The sequence below is a fragment of the Acanthochromis polyacanthus genome, chromosome 15 (genome assembly GCF_021347895.1).
Source record: "Acanthochromis polyacanthus isolate Apoly-LR-REF ecotype Palm Island chromosome 15, KAUST_Apoly_ChrSc, whole genome shotgun sequence".
NCBI lineage: Eukaryota > Metazoa > Chordata > Actinopteri > Pomacentridae > Acanthochromis > Acanthochromis polyacanthus.
Window position 1 is genome coordinate 35,830,281 of NC_067127.1, and position 18,679 is coordinate 35,848,959.

At 40.3% G+C, this 18,679-nt stretch overlaps 1 protein-coding gene and 1 long non-coding RNA gene across 2 annotated transcripts; one reads left to right on the forward strand and one right to left on the reverse strand.

The window, feature by feature from the left end:
* Positions 1 to 2,165: 2,165 nt before the first annotated feature.
* Positions 2,166 to 18,432, reverse strand: crls1 (cardiolipin synthase 1). Its single transcript, XM_051959704.1, has 7 exons — positions 17,859 to 18,432; positions 15,160 to 15,297; positions 9,059 to 9,188; positions 7,415 to 7,500; positions 6,217 to 6,285; positions 4,573 to 4,664; positions 2,166 to 2,542 (listed from the first exon to the last, which is right to left on the reverse strand). Exons 1-7 carry the CDS (start codon positions 18,282 to 18,284, stop codon positions 2,449 to 2,451), a joined length of 1,035 nt encoding a protein of 344 aa, XP_051815664.1. The 5' UTR covers positions 18,285 to 18,432; the 3' UTR covers positions 2,166 to 2,448.
* LOC127537456 (uncharacterized) lies at positions 13,913 to 15,013 on the forward strand. The gene is made up of 3 exons (XR_007947098.1): positions 13,913 to 14,223; positions 14,684 to 14,711; positions 14,866 to 15,013. It is a non-coding gene; the product is annotated as an uncharacterized LOC127537456 (long non-coding RNA).
* Positions 18,433 to 18,679: the final 247 nt, after the last annotated feature.

Here is an 18,679-nt window from a genome sequence, read left to right on the forward strand (position 1 = left end):
CACTTGGACACTGATCTGAGGCTGAACAGATGGAGAAGCTGGAAAGACCATGAGTTCAGTCTTAGACAGATTCAGCTGAAGGTGCCGTTCCTTCATCCATGTGGAGATATCAGCCAGACATGCTGATATCCGAGCTGAAAATATTGTGTCGTCAGGTGGAAAAGAGAGGAAAAGCTGAGTGTCATCAGCATAACAGTGGTAGAAGAAGCCATGGGAGCGGATCACTGCACCAAGTGAGGTGGTGTACAGAGAGAAGAGTAAGGGACCAAGCACTGACCCCTGAGGAACCCCAGTTGATAGGTCGTGTGACCTTGACACCTCCCCTCGCCATGTTACTCTGAAGGATCTGCCTGTGAGGTAGGACTTGAACCACAACAGGACAGAACCTGAGATGCCGAGCTCAGAGAGTGTGGAGAGGAGGATTTGATGGTTCACAGTGTCAAAGGCAGCAGACAAGTCCAGCAGCAGTAGGACAGAGGACTGACCAGCAGCTCTCGCCAGCCGCAGAGATTCTGTGACTGATAGGAGTGCAGTCTCAGTGGAGTGGTCGCACCTGAAGCCTGACTGAAAAGGGTCAAGTTGGTTGTTGTTCCGCAGATGTTCAGAGACTTGGTTAGATACTGAGCGCTCCAGTATTTTTGACAGGAATGGTAGAAGTGAGACTGGTCTGTAGTTTTCAACCTGGGCTGGGTTGAGATGAGGCTTTTTGAGCAGTGGGGTGACGCGGGCTTGTTTAAAAGTAGCAGGAAAAATGCCAGTTTCCAGGGAGGAGTTGACAATGTGCGTGACTGCAGGTTTGATTGTGGGCAAGATAGTCTGCAGGATGCTAGTGGGTATTGGATCAAGAGGACATGTTAATAATACATTTACCCTCTAACGCTACATTTACTCTCTAACGCTACATTTACCCTCTAAAGCTACATTTACCCTCTAACACTACATTTACCCTCTAACGCTACATTTACCCTCTAACACTACATTTACCCTCTCATACTACATTTATCCTCTAATACTACATTTGCCCTCTAACGCTACATTTACCCTCTGATGCTACATTTAACCTCTAACACTACATTTACCCTCTAACACTACATTTACCCTCTAACGCTACATTTACCCTCTAAAGCTACATTTACCCTCTAACACTACATTTACCCTCTAACGCTACATTTACCCTCTAACACTACATTTACCCTCTATAATACTACATTTACCCTCTAGTACTACATTTACCCTCTAACACTACATTTACCCTCTATAATACTACATTTACCCTCTAGTACTACATTTACCCTCTAACACTACATTTACCCTCTATAATACTACATTTACCCTCTAGTACTACATTTACCCTCTAACACTACATTTACCCTCTAATGCTACATTTACCCTCTAATACTACATTTACCCTCTAACGCTACATTTACCCTCTAACAATACATTTACCCTGTAATACTACATTTACCCTCTAATACTACATTTACCCTCTAATACTACATTTACCCTGTAATACTACATTTACCCTCTAATACTACATTTACCCTGTAATACTCTGTTGAGACGCCGTTAACCTCGACAGACGTCCTTGTCGTGGAGCATGTTGCTAACTAAACTCTCACAATGCTCTGACTACAGGCAGTTCATGATATTGTGTGAAGGGTTTTGGCCATAAAATCAAATTTATGAGGTTGTTCTACATAATTAAAATCACTGTAAGGTCTTGGCTTTATGTATTATAGCCAGATAAAGTGGTGTAGTAGACAATATTTGCAGGGTTCAGTCGTAAATAGCTTCCCACCACAAGGCCTCACCCCCATCTTTAAACCTATTAGGTTAGTTCATGTTTTAATCTATTCGAAAGCAGCTGAGCTTAATTAATGTTTTTAATGTGCTTTATCAATGACAGACTTCTACAGATTCACATCCGTTGGCCTGAAATCACCCATAAAGATATTTCTAATGACTCTGCAACAACCTTTGACAGTAAATCAGCTACCAGACCTGAGATACTTTGAGTATTGTGTATTTCTGAGGTCTGACTGACGTATTGGTCCTGCTGCTGCATTTTAATCCTCTGCTTTCTGCCTTCACATGGATCAGCTGCCAGATTTGTATTTCCTGAGATTAAACATGTTTGATGGAAAAAAGCCACACACAGACGGGAGCAGATTTTCTGTTTTTAATCAGAAATCATTGGTTTACAAAACTGACAATCGATGATTAGGTGAACGCTGAGAAAATAGAAGCTCTGTGGACAGTCTGAGGGTGAGCGTGGGCGGACCGACCTGCCCGGTGGCAGATCTGCCGCCGTAGTGTTTCGTTAAACCATCTGCGGCCTCCGAGTGTCATCGCCATGGCGACTCCTAAACGGCTGTCAGGCTACTTGGTTCCAGAGCTCCCGGCGGCCCGTCAGTGTCTCTGTTTGCTGCTTCGTTCTGCCGCCGCTGATCACGGCGTTCTGGTGTTCAGCACCTGGACCGTCTTCCGGCCGTAGTGCCAGTAGCTGTACCCGGAGGCTGCTGTGGTTACCGCGGTAACGTACCTACAACAACACATCACACAGAACTTCACCCAAACTTAAATTATTGTTTATCAATTCCTCAACAGAACAGTCAGGGCTCGGAGCAGAGAGAAGTCAGAAATCTAAAAATAATCAAACCTGCGTTCTGACAGGACCAGATGTTTGCTACGTATAAAAAATTTACCCTTTATTTATTAACATATTTATTTTACGTATCGACTACTACTTCTAGTCTTGTCTTTGTGGTTTTCCCTCTTTTCTCTTTTATTCCACTTCTTCAGAATAATCGTGCAGAAACAGTAAGTCTGAGTGCAGAGCAACAGATGGAAGAGAAACAGCGAAAGTTTTTAGAGAAAGTATCACAAAATCTGAAGCTACAGGAAGAAATAATTCTCTGAAGAACCTGAAAATCTGGCAGCAAAGGTGAAAGAAACAATAGTTACCAATCTAAATGGTGACAGAACCTGCAAGTATCCATTAATGAATAATATTTTAGCTGATTTAAATGCAGTAAAACGGTACATTCTTCTCCTTCTTCCCTTATTAAGTTTAAATTTTGATTTTCACCAGACAGTGTCTTTAACTGAAGTAAAAATAAAAAACCCTCTAAAAATGGGCATGTAATGATGTCTATCCAGCCTCACAGTGAGGTTCTGTGGCTACTTTAACACAAACTTTGCTTTAAACTGGCCCAAAAACACACCGATCAAAGTAAAAATGAAGGAAATGTAGTCAGTGTTTAACCCTCTAGGCAGCTTCTGGGTGTTTTTCTTCACTGTGGCCTCATTTTTCTCTACAATCTAAAGTCCTGCAGCTCTGTGGAAACAGAACAACATGAGGAAGGAGAGAGAATGAAGAAATGTCTTCTGTGCTGTAGAGGTTTTGTTTGTTATGCTTGTTAAAAGCACATATTAAAGTCTGAATGTACCACAAAAAAACACCACATCTTCCAACTTCCACACTATGAGTTTAACAAAGAAAAAGTGGAAAAACTCTAAAACTGGACAAACAATGTGTTTACGTGACCTCAAAATGTTATTTTAAGACAAAACTGCTTTCATTTGGTTGACAACACTGAAGTTCTAGTGTTTGTTTTAAAGTAGAAATTAACTCTTTAAATCTCTGAAACCTGAGCAGTTTCTGGGTGTTTTTTTCACTGCAACATAAAGTCCTCTATGGAAACAAAACAACCATGAAGAAACAGAGAGAAGTCAGGAATGTCTCCTGTCTTATTATTATAATGATGGTAATAATGCCACAAAAATCTATTAAAAGAATAAAAAAAGCTAAAACTTCCTTGTTCATTTGCTGGTATTGTGCTGAAAGTGGGCTGACGGTGAAATTAAAAAACAGTTATCTCAGAAAGCATTTGATATATTAGACTGAAATTTCACAACAATCTTTATTAATGTTCATATTTTCTGCTATAAAAATCTCAGAGACGGTTAAGCAAAAATAATCTACAATGAGACGAATTGAGAAGCTAAAAACGACCTTTAACCTTCTTCAATTTGTTGATGCTCTGAACTCTGGAGTTCATTTTTTTTACCATCAGACGTTCTACTTCCTGATGCAGTTTGAGAAACATCAGATCTTCTGGTGAAATTTCGTTTAAAGTGTATTTTTACACCAAACCCACCAGATCACATCCAAGACAGGAAGCGCAGTGCTCTTTGTTTTGTTGATTTCTTATAAATGAAGTGTTCATTTATGACACATTTTCTGGACCCGCTGGCTTTTAAAACGATGCATTCACTGATTTTTTTCCCACCGGTTCATGCATCCAGTCATCAGAAGCTCTACGGCTCCTCCAGCAGGTGGGTGATTATGATTCTAAGGACCGTTTTAATTATGAGGTGTGTCACGATGTCAGCCGGTTCAACAGTCGGCTGGAGGAGAAATCTGCATAAAAAAGCGGGTTTCTGTGTTTGTTTGGAGACGAGTCGAGCTCCACTCAGACGGATCCATTTATTTATGTACTTACTAAAAGGAAAGCGGGACGTCATGGATGTGAAGGTGAAGTGTTGTAGTATAATAACGTGTTTTATTACCATAAACACTGCAGGAGGATGCTGTCTGTGTACTGGAAGACCGGAGCAGCCAGAGAAGCTGCAACCAGGCAGAGCTGGATGGCTGTGTTCACCTGGAAAACACAGAAAGAAACGAGTTAAAAGATAAAAGCAAATGCACAGAAACATTTAACACTCACAGAGCCCCGGTGGAGAAATTAACGACACCCAGTATTCTCTGTTAAGGACTGCAAAGAATAAATTCTAAACAGAAAAACACACAGAAGAGCACCAGAAAACTGAAGGTTTTGTGTTGTTTTAAGCATTTCCTGGCAGAGTTTAACTGTCAGGGTAATGCTTTGTGTTTTATGGCTCTTATCCAGGCTGTTTTCTCCTCACTAGATCCTTTTTTGTGTCCTATCTACTCTCAGATCTACGCTGCTTTGGATAATAGTGTCTACGAAATGCGAAATAAAACTGCAGAACTGGAGGCAAAGCTACTTGCTGGTGCAACATTTAAAGGAAAGTCTGTTACTGGCATGAAAAATTGCGTTTTTTAAACAAAGGTGTAAATTTCTTTGCATGAAAGATGATTCAAAAATTTCACAGCTGCAGTGAAGATTTGAAGAAGATCAGGATGGTAAGAAATCAATTTTTTGTCTCTTGTGCACAATTGTGGAAGAAACTAAACGTCACATTTTTAACTAATCTCAGTTCACTCAGATTGTGACTCATTTGTTTGCATATTTTTGTGCATTTATGCAAACAAAATACACATTTTTTCTTTATTAACCCGCTGAACTTGAAGTTTTTGGCTGTTTTTGGCATGTTTTTACTAGTTGTGGACTTTTTTTAATGCAACATAAACCATGAAACAAATCATAAAAAACTGGAATCAGCATGTTTTTACTTCATACATTTTTAATTAGTTTTCATGAAAACTATCTAATTTTTTCATATGCAACCATTAGTCACAGCTGAGTCCATCATGAAAGCAGAATATTTAGTGTTTTTTACAGAATCTGATTACTAGAAATTGTTTATTACTGGTGAATTTTTTTAAACGAGACATGTAGAATTATGTGATTTCCATGGAATATTATGACTCTAAGCTGAGATTTGGTTCATTTTCAGTTCATTTCAGTTTAAAATGCTACAATTCTACCAGTTTATGGCAGATAAATGGTGTCATTTTGGCCTTTTGTTAAAAAAAAATGTGCTGGTGGGATTTAAAGTCTAAGGGTCGTTTTTTAAGTTATGAGCATCATATGTGAGATAAACAGACTGTATTAACCTGAGAAATAATGCAGCACATTTGCAAAAATAAGCACAAATATGGTACAAATGAGTGACAGTTTTACATTTAATTTCTCTAAATTCATTTGAGCCGTTAGTTTTCTGTGAAATAGGAGGAATCAGTCTGCAGGAGGTGCGATGTTTGCATGAGGCTCAGTAAAGTTTAATACAATGTGAGTTGTTGATTAGAAATGTAGAATCTATCCGGGTTAATGCAGAGGGAAGTTTCTGTGGTTTTGTGCCAAACTTGCTGCTCCTGATCCATGAAGAGGTAGAACTGAAGTGGACTCTCATGATATCAGGAGCTGTGAGAACCTTTTCACTGCTGTTAAATCTGCTCTTCAGTCCGCTGAAGCGCTAAATGTTCGGAGTGGGAGGAACGCAGCTCACCTTGCTGAAGAGTGTGGGCTTGAGCTGAGCCGTGGTGTAGCAGGGGTTAAAAAACTTACTGAGGGTCACCTGCAGGAAAAAAACAGGCTTAGAGTACATCCAGAAAACACAGGAATGACACAGGGTATTTATAGAGAGCTCATTCTGGGTGTAAAAGATGCTTCACATGAATAAAAAAAGGTTGGAGAACAGAAAAAATGAAACGTATGAAACCCTCGAAGCCAAAGTTAACTAAAGGTGACCTGTGGACACTCCAAGTAAATAAATAAGAACATTCATTGTTGCTCATCAAAACCTAAACAAATCAGAATTTAATCCTGGCCAAAAAACTCAAAACAATTTATGATGAAATACTAGACGATTATTTTGTATTTTTACAGGAAATCCAACATTTCACCCCAACAGGGAAGTTTAATCAGTTCCTCTTATTGCGCTCTTATAACCTGGTTAGAACTCTATGGTAACTGATGCTGTGGAGCCAGATCTCCATGGTAACTGATGCTGTGGAGCCAGATCTCCACGGTAACCGACGCTGTGGAGCTAGATCTCCACGGTAACTGATGCTGTGGAGCCAGATTTCCACGGTAACTGACACTGTGGAGCTAGATCTCCACGGTAACTGATGCTGTGGAGCCAGATTTCCATGGTAACTGATGCTGTGGACGCTAGATCTCCATGGTAACTAATGCTGTGGAGCTTCATCTCCACGGTAACTGATGCTGTGGAGCCAGATCTCCATGGTAACTGATGTTGCACAGCTAGATCTCCACGGTAACTGATGCTGTGGAGCCAGATCTCCATGGTAACTGATGCTGTGGAGCTTCATCTCCATAGTAACTGATGCTGTGGAGCTTCATCTCCATGGTAACTGATGCTGCACAGCTAGATCTCGACGGTAACTGATGCTGCAGAGCTAGATCTCCATGGTAACTGATGCTGTGGAGCCAGATCTCCATGGTAACTGATGCTGTGGAGCCAGATCTCCATGGTAACTGATGGTAGAATGGTAACTAACCTGGTCCAGATCAGATTCGGTACAGAGTTTCAGATTTAAATCAGCTGTAAGAAGCGTCTCCATTTAACCAGAGTGTTTACTGGTGATTATTTGTGAAACTCAGACAGACCAGCTGAACGTCAGCTGCAGCAGAGCGACCAATCAGAACTGTTTGTTGTGTGTAGTGAATATAATCACACTCACCGGTGGAGGAACAGTCTTATATCTGACCCAGAAGACGGCAGCGATCAAACCGATGTCTCTGAAGATCACCAGAGCTGTCAGTAGAGCTGAAACACAAAACAACACTTTTTAATGATTGAAAAAATGATTGAAAAAAATGAGCCACAGTGAAGAAAAAATGAGACACAGTGAAGAAAAAAATGAGCCACAGTGAAGGAAAATGGGCCACAGTGAAGAAAAATGGGCCACAGTGAAGAAAAATGGGCCACAGTGAAGAAAAATGAACCACAGTGAAGAAAAAATGAGCCACAGTGAAGAAAAAAATGAGCCACAGTGAAGAAAAAAATGAGTCACAGTGAAGAAAAATGACCCACAGTGAAGAAAAAAATGAGTCACAGTGAAGAAAAAATGACCCACAGTGAAGAAAAATGACCCACAGTGAAGAAAAAATGAGTCACAGTGAAGAAAAAATGACCCACAGTGAAGAAAAATGACCCACAGTGAAGAAAAAATGAGTCACAGTGAAGAAAAATGACCCACAGTGAAGAAAAAAATGAGTCACAGTGAAGAAAAATGACCCACAGTGAAGAAAAATGACCCACAGTGAAGAAAAATGACCCACAGTGAAGAAAAAAATGACCTACAGTGAAGAAAAAATGACCCACAGTGAAGAAAAATGAGCCACAGTGAAGAAAAAAATGAGTCAGTGAAGAAAAATGACCCACAGTGAAGAAAAAAAATGACCCACAGTGAAGAAAAAATGAGCCACAGTGAAGAAAAAATGAGCCACAGTGAAGGAAAATGGGCCACAGTGAAGAAAAATGAACCACAGTGAAGAAAAAATGACCCACAGTGAGGAAAAAATGAGTCACAGTGAAGAAAAAATGACCCACAGTGAAGAAAAAAATGAGCCACAGTGAAGGAAAATGGGCCACAGTGAAGAAAAATGAACCACAGTGAAGAAAAAATGACCCACAGTGAGGAAAAAATGAGTCACAGTGAAGAAAAAATGACCCACAGTGAAGAAAAATGACCCACAGTGAAGAAAAAAATGAGTCAGTGAAGAAAAATGACCCACAGTGAAGAAAAAAAATGACCCACAGTGAAGAAAAAATGACCCACAGTGAAGAAAAAATGACCCACAGTGAAGAAAAAAATGACCCACAGTGAAGAAAAAAATGACCCACAGTGAAGAAAAATGACCCACAGTGAAGAAAAAATGACCCACAGTGAAGGAAAATGACCCACAGTGAAGAAAAAATGACCCACAGTGAAGGAAAATGAGCCACAGCGAAGGGCAAATTACCCACAGTGAAGAAAAATGACCCACAGTGAAAGAAAAATGACCCACAATGAAGAAAAAATGACCCACAGTGAAGGAAAAATGACCCACAGTGAAAGAAAAAATGACCCACAGTGAAGAAAAATGAGCCACAGCGAAGGGCAAATTACCCACAGTGAAGAAAAATGACCCACAGTGAAAGAAAAATGACCCACAATGAAGAAAAAATGACCCACAGTGAAGGAAAAATGACCCACAGTGAAAGAAAAAATGACCCACAGTGAAGAAAAATGACCCACAGTGAAGACAAATTGACCCACAGTGAAGACAAATTGACCCACAGTGAGGGTTTAAAGTGGAGCTCAGAGGGTTAAAGAACTTACCTGGTATGAGCTCAGCATAGGTGAGACTGACATATAAAATACTGATGAGGATTTTGTCAGCTAACGGGTCCAGAGCGCTGCCCAACGCCGACTTCTGAGTGGGCCACGTTCTGGCAATGTAACCGTCCAACTGAGACAAAGAAACAGAAATAATCATAATAAATAAATCATAGTGAAAGAGATGAAACTCCAGAGTTGTAAAAGTTTTACAGAGATCAGGATCAGGTTTTAACTAACAGATAAATCTAAGTCTGACTCTTTGTTTATGTCTCTTGTCACACTGATGTATTTTTGAAGAACTTTCCTAATAAATGAAGCATTATTAATCAACAGTAGATTCACTTTAGATGTGTTGGCCATTCGTTCTGTGTCTAGCTTGCTGGGAACACTATCCTCGTTAATTCTGGCCTGTTCTCACATGTTTGAAGGTCATTAATAGTCTCAGAGGTCTTTGTCATGGTGCTCCTTTACTAATTAAACTCCTACAATAGTCTCTGTTTGCCAACATGAACTGTCAGCCTCTTCTAGTCATTTTATTATAGCATTAAAAAGGAAGCAGCTCCATCTGGTGGCTAAATCTGATAACACAGCTGACCTACAATCCTTAAAGTGTGTATTATCTCTGTAAATTAGTATCATATGGGCAGATACTAAATATTAAATGACTTTTGATTGAGAGCAAATAAAACCTGATGTTAAATCTGTACAAAAAAGTCAAAACTTTCACTGCAGATCAGGAAAGATGTGTCATATTTTAAACATTTAACTCTCTTAATGTGCATAAAATGTGTCTAGATCTTGAATACAAACACAGCGAATCAAAATTATCACAGACAAAGTTTTATTTCATAAGTTTGTGTTTCACCGGATGAGCTTTTCTATTTTTCTGTCCTTTGGCAGTTTAATCTATTCCAGATGGACTGGCTGTTAGCATAAGGCGCTAGACATTAGCATTAGACATGAAAAACCTTTAAAATAAATTTTAAAAAACAGAAAGGGAAAAAAAGTATTATGTAGACCAGTGGTTCCCAAACTTTTTGTGCCCAAGGCACACCGAAGGACAAGCAAAAATCTCAAGGCGCACCTATTGTGCCAAATAGCCTTTGTAACACGTGTTATCACTCATATTCATGTAAAATATCTGTAAATGTGCATAATTATTTCCTATTGCTCAATAAAAGAAGACAAACACAACTCTATTACTCATGAAATATTTATAGCGAAAATATTTCAACAATTAAGTTGAAACTTCAACAAATTAGGCTTCATCAAAGCAGCAACACACCTATTTAAGTCAGACAGGTCACAATATTAAAAACGAGGCAAAGCAAACTCAGCAGAAATTATGCACAAAGAACTGTCCATTGTCCTGAACTACAAATTATAAATGTAACATTTTGCATCAACATTGAAACGTGTGCAACTGTAAATATTGTTGCCTACTTTCAAATTAGTGAGACACATGTGCCTGTCGGTGCGCACAGATTTTTTTTTATCCTTGGTGGCACTGAGGAGAGGGCCACTCGCAAGTCCTGTTCAACAGAGAGCCGTGACCTCCTGTTGTTTTTCATGTAAACCAGAGTAGAGAACGCCAGCTCACACAGGTAGCTAGTGGGGAAGAGAAAAAGTTGCCCAATGGCGAGGTAAGAGATGTTTGGGTACTCTGATGCAGAAGCCAACCAAAACTGATCCAGTGGGAGCTCACTAAATTTGAGTTTCAGGGTGCGGTCCACACGGAGCTCTGCGCACTCCTCTCTCTCTTTCATACTGAGCTTTGCTGTTGAGGATACCTGGTTGAATGGGTCTCGGATCCAGTCATAGTCCTCGATGTCAGCCACACGTGGAAAATAGCGCTCAAACCTCTCCTTTAGTGTCTGAAGGTGTTCAGCATATACAGCGCGCTCCCTCGCTGCCTGTGGCGCAGCTGATACCAGCGGAAACATGTCCATGCAGCCCTGTTCCAAAGCGTCGCGCCACAGGATAAGTTTGCCCATAAACCCCCGAATCTTGTCTGTGGATGATAAAATGTTTTCATTCCTGCCCTGAAGCTTGGCGTTTAACTCATTGAGATGCCCAAATATGTCGGCAAGGTACGCCAGCCTGGCGCACCACCTCTCATCCGCAAGCTTGTCCTTATGTGGGACAGCGTGTTCATATGAAAATTCCAATAGCTCTTCCCGAAGCTCATAAAGACGGGATAGGACTTTCCCCCGTGACAACCAACGTACCTCGGTGTGGAGGATCAGGCTTTGGTGGTCGGATCCCATCTCGGCGCACAGCTGGGAGAAGAGGCGAGATTTCAGGGGTCTTGATTTGATGTAATTCACCATCTGCACGGCCTGATCCAGCACCTCAGTCAGCTCCGAGGGCATGGTTTTGGCAACTAATGCCTCTCGATGCAAAATGCAGTGGTTTGTCACAATATATGGGTTTTCTGCTTTCACCTTGGCAATGAATCCTTTCACTCTCCCTGTCATGCATGCTGCACCATCTGTGCAAAGACTGACACACATATTCCAGTTTAGATTGTTCTCTTTTAAATAGTCATTAGTTACCCTGAATATTTCTTCTCCTGTAGCATGGCTTTCCATTTCTTTACAGAAGAAAAAAGTTTCTTTGATAGAGTCATCATCAACATATCTGATGTTTGCCAGGAGTTGGGCAGCCCCACTAATGTCAGTAGACTCGTCTATTTGGAGAGAAAATCTGCCGCTCGCCTGTAGTTTCTCTGTTAAATGTTGCTCAATGTCTTCTGACATGTCGTCTATTCTTCTTTTGATTGTATTATCGGAGGACGGCACTTTGGATAACTCATTTGCGGCATCTGGACCCAGCATGACACTTGCAATTTTTTGGCAAGTGGGGAGAATGAGTGTCTCTGCTATTGTGTGAGGTTTCTTTTGTTTTGCAATAAGCTCTGCCAGGACGTAACTAGCCTCCATTGCCTTTTCAGACACTTTTACACAATCCAACAAACGATCTTGCTGCCTCTGGTTCAGATCCCGTGCTCTTTTAAAGTAGGCTAAGTTTCTCCCAGTATGGGAGGGATGTTTGGTTTCCAAATGTCTCTTCAGCTTGCTCGGAACCATGTTAGCATTAGTTAACTTCTCCCGACAGAGGACACACTCGGGCTGAGGAGTGTTGACATACCCGGTCAAACTGAAGCCATAAGACAGGTAACTGTCATGATACCGTCTGCTGACAGTTTTTCTTCTCTTTTCTTTCGGTGGGTCGTCGGCAGTCTCTGTGCTGATGGTTGGTGGTTTGCTCCGCACAAGAAATCGCTCCATTTTGCTCTCGTTTGGTTTTTTGGCAACTGCGTGCCCCGCGAAATATGAGTTCTCTTTGAGTTTTTTTTTGTTAATACTTGTTTTTAGGTAGTTTGCCTCTGTATTATTAAATGAATGCATACAAAGTAGGGCTGCAGCTAACGAAGCCTCGTGTAATCGTCCAAGCATGAAACGGCATCTAAAGCGGAAGTGAGCGCACAATGCAACAGTAATCACCATCCGACCTGAGCACGGAACATCATCGCTGCATTGTGCATGTATTATGTATGCATGATGCAGCGCGGACATCCGCGATCTATGGTAAACACGGATGTCAGCGTTTGCTATACAGCTGTATCTATACGCAGACATCCGCGCTGTGTCGTGCATGCATAATATATGCACCGGCGTCCGTCGGTGTTCCGCGCTCCAATCGGGTGGGGATTTCTGTTGCATTGCGCGCTCACTTCCGCTTTTGGTGCCGTTTCGTCGTTAGCTGCAGCCCTAATACAACGCAGTGATATAGTAAATTAAATAATACTGTATGGTTGTCACAAAATCCCACGGCACACCATTTGGGAACCACTGGTGTAGACTACTGCAAACAGCATAACAAATGTACACAGGTAATAAAAATCAACAATTAAATGCGTAAATAAAATAAGAAAATACTGCACACATCTGTCAAAATGTCTTCATTTACCTTAAATAACATACAGGTGCATCTCATATTATTAGAATATGCCGGAAAAGTTCAATCTTTTTCATCACATTTGTATATATTTTAGAGCCATTACACTGTTAAATATGTATTATTTGTAACTTTGATGATAGCCGCTTACAGCTCATGAAGCCCTTATAGATTGATTAGATTAAACCTTTATTGATCCCACAGCGGGGAAATTTAAAGTGTTACAGTAGAATAAGACAGAAAAAAAACAGTAGAAAAAGAGCAGCACACAGAGCACAAATATAAATAGATGCTTTCTCCTTTAAGAGCAGAAATGTAGTATTAAATATAGAAAAAATTATAATAATTAATAAAAACTAAAAAATAAATAAAATATAAAAATATAATTACTATAGAAAAATTAACCAAAGAGAAGAAAAGTTACCCATTGTGAAAACATTATAAAAAATTTCAGAAAAAATAAGAAGATAATTTAAAAAATAATAGAAAAATATATATAATATTATATTAGTACAAAATTAGAATAACATCATTTATATACTATTATAATATGAGATACACCTGTATTAAATGTAAATAAAATCACCCACTGCTATCATATATGTTTTTTCAATAAGTCCAAAGTTAATGTGTATTCGGATGTGTTCCTACAGGTGTGTTCCTACAGGTGTGTTCCTACAGGTGTGTTCCTACAGGTGTGTTTGTGGACTCAGGTGTGTTCCTACAGGTGTGTTTGTGGACTCAGGTGTGTTCCTACAGATGTGTTCCTACAGGTGTGTTCCTACAGGTGTGTTCCTACAGGTGTGTTCCTACAGGTTTGTTCCTACAGGTGTGTTCCTACAGATGTGTACTTACAGGTGTGTTCCTACAGGTGTGTTCCTACAGGTTTGTTCCTACAGGTGTGTTCCTACAGATGTGTACTTACAGGTGTGTTCCTACAGGTGTGTTCCTACAGGTGTGTTTGTGGACTCAGGTGTGTTCCTACAGATGTGTTCCTACAGATGTGTTCCTACAGGTGTGTTCCTACAGGTGTGTTCCTACAGATGTGTTCCTACAAGTGTGTTCCTACAGGTGTGTTTGTGGACTCAGGTGTGTTCCTACAGGTGTGTTTGTGGACTCAGGTGTGTTCCTACAGATGTGTTCCTACAGGTGTGTTCCTACAGGTGTGTTCCTACAGATGTGTTCCTACAGGTGTGTTCCTACAGGTGTGTTCCTACAGGTGTGTTCCTACAGGTTTGTTCCTACAGGTTTGTTCCTACAGGTGTGTTCCTACAGGTGTGTTCCTACAGATGTGTACTTACAGGTGTGTTCCTACAGGTGTGTTCCTACAGGTGTGTTCCTACAGATGTGTTCCTACAAGTGTGTTCCTACAGGTGTGTTCCTACAGGTGTGTTCCTACAGATGTGTTCCTACAGGTTTGTTCCTACAGGTGTGTTCCTACAGGTGTGTTCCTACAAGTGTGTTCCTACAGGTGTGTTTGTGGACTCAGGTGTGTTCCTACAGATGTGTTCCTACAGATGTGTTCCTACAGGTGTGTTCCTACAGGTGTGTTCCTACAGATGTGTTCCTACAAGTGTGTTCCTACAGGTGTGTTTGTGGACTCAGGTGTGTTCCTACAGGTGTGTTTGTGGACTCAGGTGTGTTCCTACAGATGTGTTCCTACAGGTGTGTTCCTACAGATGTGTTCCTACAGGTGTGTTCCTACAGGTGTGTTCCTACAGGTTTGTTCCTACAGGTTTGTTCCTACAGGTGTGTTCCTACAGATGTGTACTTACAGGTGTGTTCCTACAGGTGTGTTCCTACAGGTGTGTTCCTACAAGTGTGTTCCTACAGGTGTGTTCCTACAGGTGTGTTCCTACAGGTGTGTTCCTACAGATGTGTTCCTACAGGTGTGTTCCTACAGGTGTGTTCCAACAGATGTGTTCCTACAGATGTGTACTTACAGGTGTGTTCCTACAGGTGTGTTCCTACAGATGTGTTCCTACAGATGTGTTCCTACAGATGTGTTCCTGCAAGTGTGTTCCTACAGGTGTGTTCCTACAGGTGTGTTCCTACAGATGTGTTCCTACAGGTGTGTTCCTACAGGTGTGTTCCTACAGGTGTGTTCCTACAGGTGTGTTCCTACAGGTGTGTTTTTTTACCAGGTCAGTGGCTCCAGCCAGAGTGAACAGAGCCAGACTGAGGTGAAAGTGCTGCTGGACGATCAAATGACCCAGAAATGGAGCCAACAGGATCCGACTCAAACACAGCAGGTTGGGGATCGTCCAGGGGTTCTCATACTGCAGGAAAACACAGAATACAGCAGAGGTAGTATTCAGAAACAACAATACAGGTACTACAGTATCAGTCTGTAAAGATAAGACGAATCTTTATTGTCCTTGCTGAGTCACAACTGTATAATGAAATTTGAGTCTTGTCCACAACGGTGCTAAAAAAAAAGGACATGCAATTGTCAACAGATAAACATTATAAATGCCTATTAAATAAATAATGTGCAGAATAAAAATGAGAAATAAAGCAGAGAAATGCAGAGTAAACATTAAAGTTTTCTAAGTGATTCTGATTCAGTTTTAAGTGAAGATATAAGAATTTCACAGCCAAAATGTTTCTGTTCATGTAAATCCTATTTAAACGTGTTTTTAATGTTGACAGAGAAATTTTAAGCAGCTAGAAATGTTTAAACTTTAAACGAAAAAACACCTCTTCAGCCTGACTTTCAGTGTCTTTATGACAGCACTTATTTTACTGTGATATTGTCATTTTATTCTATTTATACATCTTTTTAAATTCATTCATTCATTTTTTTAGCCTAGTTTTGATTATTATATTCCATGTTTTGTCCTTGTTTTATTTAATGTTTTTTATCTTCTTATCGGTCGTCTGTGGAGAACTTTGAACTGAACTAAACTTTATGAACGGTGCTGTGTAAATAAAGTTTAATTTATTATCTTTTATCAATGAATTCTATCTCATGTACAGGACTTTGAACTGCCTCTTGTCATTTTACGTCATTTGATTTTTATGTGCAGTTACTTTACATACTTTATGAATCTTTTATTCAGATTGTTGAGGAAGGTTTGTGTTTTTCTTTATTTAATTGAAAAAAAAGGTGTCCCCCCTCCTCCACTTTTATAAAGTTCCTGCTGACAAGTTCTCCTTCAGAGATTTATTAAAATCAGGACGCTCACAGTTAGAAACTGTCTGAAACCGGGTTTATAAAATGTGTTTTATGCACATTTTGAAGTATCACATATAAAAACTTTACATCTGTTTTTATTTCTTTTAAAAAAGCTGCAGATGTTTAATAAACGCAGAGGAAATGGTTCTAAACAGATGGAAGCAACAAGTGATTTACTGGTGAGTCTCACTGGTCCAGCCCGTTACAGAACAGTAGTTTTATCTCAGTGGACGTTCCAGTTTGCAATGGAAGAGAAATTACAGTCAAATTGGGTCTTCTGGATGTTTTTGGACCAATACTGGGCCTGAAATATGGAAATATTCTTCTTTAAATCCTTAAAAACGACCGGATGCACCACGGCTTGTGTTTGTGTCTCATAATGTGCAGTTCAGAGTTGTGGAATTTTAAAAAGAGAAACGTTTTGTCTTTAACATTTCATATAAAAACTGAATTATTTCATAGAGAACATTCAAAACATCATTAATTATGTTTCCATTTGTGCTCTTGTGTTATTAGGAGGCTCCTTATTGTTCTAAAGTATTATTCAGTCCACTCAGTCCTTACATCATGTCCCTGCTGTATGTACACATTATGTACTGCAGTACGCGTACTACATTATACTTTACTTTGTTTAGATACTACAATTATAACACATTATACTCTAATTTGTAAATGAAAAACCACAATTAAATACTACACTAGAATCTTCTCATTATTTATTTCGATTTTTCTGTAAGCCTTGTTTTTTATTTTTGTTTGTGGATGTTTGGGTTTCCATGGAGACCAATAAAGCATCAATCCATCTATTGATCAGTGACCTTTACTCTAGTTTAATGAGTTTAAAGTACCACCTGTTCTACTCTGTATAAGTACCACCACAGTTATACTACATTATATGTACTCTGTACTACCACAGTTATACTACATTATATTTACTCTGTATACATACCACCACAGTTATACTACATTATATTTACTCTGTATACGTACCACCACAGTTATACTACATTATATGTACTCTGTACCACCACAGTTATACTACATTATATGTACTCTGTATACGTACCACCACAGTTATACTACATTATATGTACTCTGTACTACCACAGTTATACTACATTATATTTACTCCGTATACATACCACCACAGTTATACTACGTTATATTTACTCTGTACCACCACAGTTATACTACATTATATTTACTCTGTATACGTACCACCACAGTTATACTACATTATATGTACTCTGTACTACCACAGTTATACTACATTATATTTACTCTGTATACATACCACCACAGTTATACTACATTATATGTACTCTGTACTACCACAGTTATACTACATTATATTTACTCTGTACCACCACAGTTATACTACATTATATGTACTCTGTACCACCACAGTTATACTACATTATATTTACTCTGTACTACCACAGTTATACTGCATCGTTTTCATTATTTATTAATACTTTTCTGTATATATAATTTTTGTATTTGTACTGAAAAGTTACTGGATGTTTGGGTTTCCATGGAGACCAATATAGACCTTTACCCTGGTTTAAAGGGTTAAAGTACGGCCTGTTGTTGTTGTTGTTGTTATTTACAGGTAACTCTGTCCACCTATGAAACGTCACTCAGGTGCGTCAGTTTCCTCACCAGCTCTTTGAACTTGAACAGTCCTTGTCCCGGTACCGGTCCGGTCTCTCCCCGCTGCTCCACCGGGACGCTCTCCGGTGTCTCCTCGCTCTTCCTGCTGCTGCTACACAGTCCTCGCGCACCGGGGGTCAACAAGCACCGGAAGCTGGCCGCCGCCGCCGACCCCTCATGACCTCTTCCTCGGTACGGAGCCGGTTCGACCCGCTGGAGGATCCCGGTCCAGCACGAGACCCGCCCGTCCGTCCACTGGAGCCTCAGCAGGCACGAGCCGCTCACCTGAGGCTGTGTGTGTCTCGTGCGCTCCAGGACAGGTGTGTGCGTGAGCCGCCATGACGCGGGCTCGAACCCGCACAGAGCCGCGCGGCGCACGTTCGCGGCGTTGCGGAGCAACGGAGCGGAAATCCGCTGAAAACACGCCGTCATCATGTTCACGAGCCCTCCGTTACCGACACACCGGCCTGGAGCGCTGCGTCCGCGAGCTCATGACGAAGTTACCGACAGTAACGGTCAGAGCCGACCGAGACCAGCGCGAGACAGCAGGCCGCCATGCTGCCGTAAACTGATGCGGCCGGAGGTGTCGTAAAACCTAATCTGCTGTTTATCTGAAACAGAGGCAGTGATTGGTTCACAGTAACGATAAAAAAAATAGCTATTTAAACAAACTAGACCGACAAAATAACGAAAAAAGCAACAGAATGAAGTTTTATTAAATATTTATGATAATGAAATTCTTTTTAAAAAAATTACGCAGTTCTTTCATTTGTATGAAGATACTATAATTTATTGAAAGTTATTTTTTCTTTTAGATCAATAACAAGGGA